We start from the raw sequence: 9,401 nt of genomic DNA, 5'->3' as shown, positions 1-9,401 counted from the left end.
AAATCATAACACGGCACATTTAGAAAGACGTTTTTATATGTTATTGAATGCATTTTGAAACAAGTGTTCATGTTTGCATGTGCTCATCTGTGCGTACAGTATGCAGCGTTACACGTGTGTTTGATAAATGGTGGTGAGGTTGTACGCTTTCAAATAACCAATAATATGAATGTTGTACAGTCATGACGCAAATGAGAAAAGGGTAAATGCTGTGCAAATTATTTCAGATTTTATGTAATCTAGGCTTAAGCAGCAAGACCTAGATACATGTTAAAAACGTTTCCACACTGACTGAAATAAAGCTTGTCCAAGCCCAGTTAGTGTTTACCTGACGGCTTGAGCTGTCAGCTCAAACCCAGATGCAGGTGGATGTGGTCAGACAGTTTAAACCTGCAGACGAGCAGATAGTAGTCGTCCAGCGCCAGAGCCACAGAACAGCTTTCTGTGTGGAATACCAGAGTAGTTGTGGGGAATGGTGTTGGCTGTCAGAAAACCTGCAGAGAGACTTTTTCTGTTGCCTGGTTCACTTTCCTGTGTGTTATTCTAGGGTTGCAAAAAGTTATATATAATACTTTTGTGAGTCATTAGGCCTACTCAGCTTATCATGACACAGTTGTCCTGGTTATTCAGAGCCGTGGTTTATCTTTTTTCTTTTTTAATTGTAACCTTTCAATCTGGGAACCAGATTCTTGATTATTTTTGGAGGAGCAAATAATTTATATGTTTATAGCATGTCTATGTTTTTCACTTGTAACTGCATAATGTAAATGTATAACAACTGGTGGGTGACCACCGTGCAGTTTGTATTTCCTAGCTAATGTCCTTTTGAATTCATTACAGATATTTCCTCGTGGCTCCATAGTGCACTGCTTTCCAGGTTTGATCCCGGGAAAAGCACACAATTCCCCTTGGTGTTGAGACAGGAAGGGCATCTGGTGTGAAAATGCTAAAACATGCGGCGCTATCTACTGTGGTGACCGCTTGTGAATGAGGGAGCAGTTGAAAGTAGCTACTTTATTACATCATTATGTTTTTTGTTTGTATTCTAAAGAGGTTTTGTGCATTTAGCAAAATCTGTATATCAGACAGATAAAGCAATGGTGCCCCCATCTTGGGTTTTTAATCAAACAAGAGGTTAGTGTGCTAGCATATTAGCAAAGAACGTACACATACCTTTTAATTAGGGCTAACATATAGAGTATTGGAGCAGGCTTCTTGGTCAGATTGTTAATACTGCATAGCAGACCACATTATATGTAAAGTAATTTGATTTAAAGGCACTAACAGTGGTGCAGTGAGAGGTAGGGCTGGGCCATATAATACCGTTCACGGTAATACCGGTATAATGTTAGGCAACGATAGGAAAATGAAATATCGCGATAGAATGGGAGTAAAACGCGCATGCGCAGTGCCTTTGTTTTCATACGCACATGGCCGATTGTTGAGTGAAACAGATGAACCAGAATTGGTTTGTAAAAATGGTGCAACTGGTTTGGTGTTTGTCCGTCAGATACACGACAAAGCACATTTTTTTGCAGAACATGCAAGCTGCCGTTGTTATTGTTGTATTTGTCGGACTAAGATGCTCTTAAATCTGGGAGTAATCTGGGTCCTAAACTCCGTCTTTTTCAGGTCAAACAACACTGCAGCATCACTTAGAGTTAAAAACTGTCTAAATTCTTTCATCTTTAATAAAACGATCAGCGTTGCTGCTTTACCAGGTGTAACTATAAAGTTTAACTTCCAGGCATCCATGAAAACAAAAGTTATTACATTTAACGGAGTTAGAAGTTAGCAGGAAGCTAGCGGAAGTTAGCTCGCTAGTTTCGCTAGTTACCTAAGCATGATATTGCATGTTCTGACTGAGAGATTTCTGAAAAAAATCAAACGTACAGCTCTGCTATCACTTCCAACATAAATGAAGACAGGAAACTAAACAGCAGTGACGTTTGTAGGGTTACTGAAGTTGGGCTAGCTGGTATATAATGAGCGACACAGCTATGTTAGCATAACATAAACAGTGAAGCTGGAGGACGAACACTAACACTTTTCCACTTATAAAAGTTAACGTGAAGGTTCTTCATGGTTAGAGACAAATGCAATCGCATGGCAGGATGCTGTAAACGGACCAAACTTCAGTCAGGAGAACAACTGAGATAATCCATCCACAATACAAGGTTAGTCATTAATATACTGCAACAACATGGGAATAGAGCAGCTGCCAGAGAATTCAACATTAATGAATCAATGGTACAGAAGTGGAGGAAGCAAGAAGAATGAGTTTAATAAAGTTTGATTTATCTGACTGCTTTGTTTCGCTTAATGTGCCTTATAATCCCATGCACCTTATGGTCCGAAAAATGCGTACTGCACCTCTTTTTAACTTCAGTGGATATTATACATGGTTATGCTCAGGATATGTCAGCCCATTTCTACTGGAAATGCCTTTTGGTTAAACTTTCAGCAAGGAATTTGCATTTGCACTGTTACATTTTTATAAAGCTTTAGTGTACATAAAAACCAGCTTCTTGTTTAAGTGAAAATAAATGGAAGGTTGTCTTTTTGCGCTAGTAATGTTGTGGAGTTGTATTTTGTCTCGCATCAATTATATCGTCGGTTATATCGTTATCGCAAATTTTCAAATATATATCGTGATAAATATTTTTGGCCATATCGCCCTGCTCTAGTGAGAGGAACAGTTCGCTGTCTCTAATTAGCTGATGCTAACACCGCTAACACTGCTGTGTTACCATGCAGTTGTCTGTCAAACCAGCTCTGCCCAAATAAGGCATTACTGTATACCTTAATAGCATTTAAAGGCTTAGTTGTTAAAAAATATATCACCCAGTAGGAGGGATTTAACCTTTTTCTGTAGCCGTCTGTTAGCCTCAAGCTACCATGTTTGATATACTGCAGCTTTTGCATTTCCGAAATGGCCTAATTTTTCAAACCTAGACAATGCATTTAGAGTTTTTTGGGGCGGGGGTTTTGTTGTAGTTTTTAAAACAGTCATAGCTGATAGCTAATATTTAAAGGGATTTGATTTTCCGAGCTAATTTGATATTAGTATTGGTTAGTTTTGTTAGTTTTTTATGTAATGAGCAAATGCTCATTACTATGCTAATGGTTAGCAAAGGTTTGCTAGGTTCTTGTTCATGGATGGAAAAGTAGTGGGCAATAGGGATGCATTTTAAGTCGAATTGTGAATTGTGCTAGAAATCAGAGGGTGAAACAATCCATGGATACATCAGATTTGTTAACTAAATTCAACAAATGCAATTTTTGGAGATTTAGTTCAAATCTCAAAGTACTCCCAGTCTTACTCTGTGCTCAGAGACGTTAAAGAGAGAGAGCTGCCCCACTGTTAACGTTACAATCTAATTTCTTGATTGTAACTCAAAATTTGTAGTTTAAGTGTTTATTTATTAGATCTGTTCAAATGCAGGCTAACTTTGCAGGTCTTAATTCTGATTTGTAAGTTGTGAAATAAAGTATAAGTAGAAAAATTATAGCTCTTGATCAGTTAAATACAGTTTATCACATTATCTGGTCTTTTGCCTTACAAATTAAATACTGAGTTTTGCTCCTATATACTTGTGATTTTAGAAAATAACATTTCACCAAGCTGTACTTTGACAATGACACACTAGCAGTATGTGCATGCCATCAATATAGGAAAATGTTAATTAAATCTATTCTACATCACATGACAGAAAATCTTTAAAGCTCACATGCTCGCTGCCCGTATCGCTAGCGCTGTGTCAAACAGGTATTTTTTTTGTTGACAGAGAAATATCTATTGTCAGCATCTCTCTTCTCATCACGCGCCCATGCCTCTGCAAGCCAGTATTAAAGTTTGCTATCAAAAACAACCAGTTTGCTGCTGCTTTTGCATGAGGGTAATCCATCATTAAAAAGATCCACAGATAATATGACAGTTCCTTAGCATCTCATACGTTTTAAAACTACAAAATGAAAAAAATAAAACTCATCCTGCCTGAATGTGTTTGCAGCTCATTACCTGAGTGTTTTAAACATCATCACAAATACCCACCAAAAGGTGAAAAAGCAAAAGTGGAGAGGACATGAGAGCTTTTTAGATGTCATTCACTGCAGTAGAGGAGTACTTTTAGGTCCTCAGCTCTCAGCAAACAGCATGACACCAGCATGCTTTTTTACTCATTAAAGCCATTAGTGAGCTTCACCGACTCACATCTGAAATGAAAATAAGGGTTGTAAATGTTTCAAATGTGAATGTAAATTATTTTAATCTCAAAGTGATAATAGTTATTACGTTTAAATTAAATGCAAAGATGGAGCATATTAAACCTAATAACAAGCTATAGTTGAAGGTGGAGAGTTCTTTTAAACTGCAATACAAAGTCTAAATGCTAAGAATTCACAAAGAAAATGAACTATTTCATGGCCATTGTCATTGGCTCTGCCTTTTTTACAGCCTGTTTACATACAGTGTTCATCATGAACTTGAACTTCAGTGTACCACCTTGCGAAGTGAGCTCAGGTTTCAATGTAAAGGGTTTTAAATACCCGAAGGCATGAGTGTAACGAGACTCGGATGTTTTTTAGCTGTTGACCTTGCGAGGTGTGGTTTAACCTCAGTACTAGAATGCAGATGGATATGTGAGGTTTATTTTAGCTGTGCAGAGAAAAGATACATTTAAAGCTGCATGAGGTGATTCTTAATGCAGTGTTTCTCTTTAATCTTGCGAAGAAAAAAAGGACATTTACACAGTAGATCAGTTTATGAGTGGTAATTTCTGTTGCTTGCTATACAAACTTCAGCTTTTTTGTTTTGTCAACAATTCAGGAAGATCTTTTTCGTCTGTGTCTATGCAGTAAAAGCATAAACAGTCTAAAGAGTAGTTTGGCAGTAAGTAGGGCAGTAAATGCAGAAATTGTGTTTCTGATTAAACATTGGCATTTCCCCTCTGCGGTAGCTAATGTTTTTTTGTTTTGTTTCATTTAGTTTTTTTGCAAGGCATTTCTCATCAATCTGGCCCAATTAAATAAGAGCTTGATTTTTCAGTAACACTTGCGAGTTTCATTCTGAGTCTTTACCTTTGTGTGCAAATCTTTACTAAGCTATGGAAACCTGAAAGTGGAATGGAAGTTTGTGTGTCATAAAGAGGACATCCGTAGCTACACGCTAATGCTAAGACGTCACAAATTTATAGTGACCTAAGGCATAATGTCACCTTGTTAACATGGGAACCTTTTCCACAACAATGTACAAGCAATGACATTAAAGTTGCTTGAATTACTGCTTTGCAGTGAAAGACTTTCAGCAATATCTTCTTGCTTTGTGCCTCTCATTTGAGTTCCTTACCTTATTAGCTTACTCTGACCCATTTGACGCCCTACAAATGGCTTCATATAAGCTACAAATAGACTACATATATGCCCATGAAGTATGGGGAAAGAAGCAAACTAGAAATATAAATTATGGGTGAGTGTTTGATTTTTGCCTGCTGCTCTGTGTTTTGGATTCTTTTTGGACTGGAAGGATTTTACTGCGGAGCAGTTGCAGTAAGCTGAGGGCAGTTTCTGCAGTAAAACACAGACAAGGATAGCATAGCAAAATGTTAAACACCAGAGCCTGAATTTAACGCAAAATGTAGCATTTGGATCTTTAAAAATATGGATTGGCGTGAAAACAAAGCATAAGTGATATGCTTTTAGTTTAACAATGGTCACCTTTGAAATATCAGCTGTGTGCATAGTCTCCAAATATTATACATGCAAAGTTGAAAGTTCACATAATTTTCCTTTGCTTTGTTTTAGATTAGACCCCGACCTATTTATTGGCCATGTCGATATATTGGCTGATATTACGTATTTCAAAACATACCAGTACTGGCATTTATAAAGATCAACAAATAAAAATGTTGCACGGGGCCTGCTGACATCACAGTTCGGGTGTTTTCGTCATGCCACGCTACCATTAACTTAAGCCTCTTATCACTGCAGTGATACAGTTGGGAGGTGTTATTTATTAATAGAGAAAATTGTTTCAATATTTACCGGTGCACAGAGCAGAGAAACATCTTTTAGTTCCCTTATATTCAAGAGGAGGAACACATTTCCAGGCTGATATCTCCAAAGGTGGGCAGCTCAAAAGTAGTCTTTGGTGTTAGCCATACTGTCCCTTTAAATCAGATTTAAATGCATATAAGAGCATGAATTTCAGGATAAATGATAGAGAATAACTGAATAAAATGGTCTGAGGTAAATTACGATATCAAGCATGCCAGTGGGGAAATGTATACTTTAGCATATGAAGGAGGTTGAGAATGAGATTAATCCATGGATTTCCTCTCCAGAAGTTAGCCCATCATCTTTTCATATATTCCCCGTTAAGGAATGCACATAATTACATTTCTACAACAGTGCTGGCGTGCAAGTGGTTACTGGCTCAATTACCTCAGGCTGAAGTGGTGCTTAAACACCAGCTTCAAACAATTGTGTGTTCCTATATGCTCTATAGGAACAAGAGTCTGGAAACCCAAGATAGAAAATGATCCCTTTTATGAAGAAGGAAAGGGTGTGAGCTAAAATGCAGTTTTTCTTTTGCTTAGGCCAGAGACTTTTATTCTTTTTAGCAGTGAGCTGTTAAAGACTGCAACACATCACTCAGATATCTCCAGTCACAGTGATTCTCTTGTCCCTCTGGGTCTCGTTTAGATGCAAAATAATGGAAGCAGCAATATCTAGTAATTTTGCCTGAGGCCACTCAGTGTAGGCTACATTTGGAGTAAGACAAACACAGACGACTGCCTGCATTAAGAAGGACCACTAACTATAATTATAATTTGAATATAACTGATTCAGAGTTGAATTTATTTCCAGACCATGAAACCGCGGACAATTTTAATCAAGGTTAAATGAAAGCATGAGCGTTGCTTTCCTACTGGAAAGTGTCTGGAATATAATAATTGCTCTTAATTTCTGGCTTTCTAAGAAGATGCACGGTATTCTGTCAGCCACAATTAGGGGAAAACATATGTTTTCATGTATAGATTATATGGAGACGTGTTATTAATTGGTCTGTAAGTGAAAACAGTCTCATGCTGTTTAACTGGAGCTGTCCAAAGCTCGTCTGAGTGAGTTCTTAGTTTGGTCTATAAAAGAAGCGTCTGCTCCATGTTCTTTAAGATTGCCGCATACAAAGGATGTGTGAAGAAGGTGGTTGCTGTGCACTCTGTTTTTTCAGGCCAGGTTATCATAAGAAGTGTCTGCTTCAGACATTTTTCTAGGTCAGAGGAGCTCGTTCTAAGCAAAAACACTTCTTAGGTGATGAAGTACTCTTGCCAGGTGAAAATAGCTAATTTGTTTCATGCTGTGTTATTAATGTCTTTCAGCAGCACACATTAAGTCCTCACAGTAAAAACAGCATTTTTGAATGCAAGTCCTACAGAAAATGCTAACTTTCACGGTATTAACATTGGTGCGACTGATTGATTTGTTAAAACGGCAAGCTAATGGGGCGCCTGAGTGGCTCAACGGATTCAGCAGGCAAACCATGTGCTGTGAGAAGGCTTCCTATTGGTTGCAGAGGCCCAGTTTCAAATCTGTGATTAGGCCATTTACTGTGTGTCGTCCTGGTCTTTCTCCTATCTTTCCTGTCTTGTCTCCACTGTCCGCTCTTAAAAAAAGCTAGTGCTCTGTTAGTGGTCAAGCTCGCAACAAATGTCATGTTTTCTTGATGCATTTAAAAAAGTGACTTGGGAGAACGTTCGTTTGAAATATTTGAACACAGTGTTCTAATGGAAAATCTTGTGGTGACAGTGATAGCATGTTTGCTTTGTATCCAGGACTTTAAAGGCTCAGTTATTATGGATTTAATTGCAGAAATGTCCTGAGAACAAGCAGTCAGTCTGCACTCACTCACTGGGTAGACCTTGCTAGTTTTTACCCCCGTTTGTCAACAGAACATATGCACACTGAACAGGATGGATCCATGCTTTCATGTTGTTTACACCAACTTCTGAGCTTGCTATCCAAATGTTGTAGAGAAATCAAGACTCATCAGATGGGACGTTGTTCCAGTGTTCCACTGTTGAGTTTCAGTGAGTCTGTGTGGATGGTACCCTCAGTTTCCTGTTCTTAGCTGACACGAGCGGTGCCCAATGTGGTCTTCTGCTGCTGTCGCCCATCTACTTCAAGGTTCAATTTGATTTGTGTTTAGAGATGTTCTTCTACTTGTCTTTGTTGTAACAAGTAGTTATCTAAGTTACTGTTGCCTTCCTATCAGCTCCAAGCAGTCTGTCCTTTCTCCTCTGACCTTTGACTTCAACAAGGTGTTTTTGCTCAGAGAACTGTTGCTCACTATTTGAACCTCTTGTGTTTTTTCCCCATAAACCCTACAGATGGCTGTGTGGGGAAAATCCCAGTAGATCAGCAGTTTCTGAAATACTCAGACCAGCCCGTCTGGCACTAACAAGCATGCTATGTTCAAAGTCAGTTAAATCGCCTTTTTTCTTCATTCTGATGCTCGGGTTAAACTTTAGCAGGTTGTCGAGCAGCTGAACAGGTGTGTCATTGAGTTAATGCGTGCCCTGCAGTTTTTGCTCAGGAGTTTTGTCTGTTTTCACAGGATTTGGCTTTTCGTTAATTGAACTGAGGAGGTGGTGGACAACGGGACTGTGCTAAGTTTTTCTAAAAGAGCCTTCAGACAAGGACGGCACGGATGGGACTTAAAAGACTTCAGGAAGGGCCTGGTTGGCAGAAGGAGTGAGTATGGACAACCTTTCTGATTTCGGAGGCCCCTGTCCGTCTGGCCGCAGGGAATGGGAGTGAGTATGAAATAAAGTGCTTTATTTAGCTCATGCTTCATAACCATCACTGTAGTGGTAAACACAATATACCATTCAAATAATTGTGAAAGTTTTCATGTAATAGTTTAAAGAAATCTGGTATATCTTTTTAGACATTACCATTTAGCAAAGTTTTTCATCGTCTTTCATTGTGAGCATGCACAAAACTACAACACATTTGAGAAATGTATAAAGATAAACTGCATAACAAACATGTAGTAAATGTTGTATTTTAACAATGAAGAACATATTTATCTTGAATGACCCTCAATTTGAGTTGTGTGAGGAGCGCGCTGTTCAATATTCAGGCAGTTCTCTTAGGACATCATCTGCAATGCAAAGCAAAAAAAACCCTTTTATACAAATGTGATCAAAGCACTTACATCCATCAAGAGTAATGAAGCATTTTATGAATCACTGTGGGACTATATTAATATTGATCCAATACCACAGGAATAATAAGTTACACTCACGCAGAGTTGTGCACTCATAACGTTCAATGTTCCTCAGTAGTAGTTTTTTCTTTTTGTAATACCTGCTGTGTCTATGATGTACAAACCGGTCACT

At 38.3% G+C, this 9,401-nt stretch overlaps 1 protein-coding gene across 2 annotated transcripts in view; it reads left to right on the top strand.

Moving 5' to 3' along the window:
• npas2 (neuronal PAS domain protein 2) overlaps positions 1-9,401 on the top strand; it is a 45,002-nt gene that overhangs the window by 19,887 nt on the left and 15,714 nt on the right. For both annotated transcript variants that reach the window (XM_026182864.1, XM_026182863.1), the window contains exon 2: positions 8,615-8,813. In XM_026182864.1, the coding sequence (XP_026038649.1) occupies positions 8,758-8,813 (56 nt within the window). In that variant the 5' untranslated portion in view covers positions 8,615-8,757. The remainder of the gene's footprint in view (positions 1-8,614; positions 8,814-9,401) is intronic.

This window comes from Astatotilapia calliptera, chromosome 10 (assembly GCF_900246225.1).
Source record: "Astatotilapia calliptera chromosome 10, fAstCal1.2, whole genome shotgun sequence".
NCBI classification, from domain to species: Eukaryota; Metazoa; Chordata; class Actinopteri; order Cichliformes; family Cichlidae; genus Astatotilapia; species Astatotilapia calliptera.
This window is presented reverse-complemented; position numbering and strand designations above follow the sequence as displayed.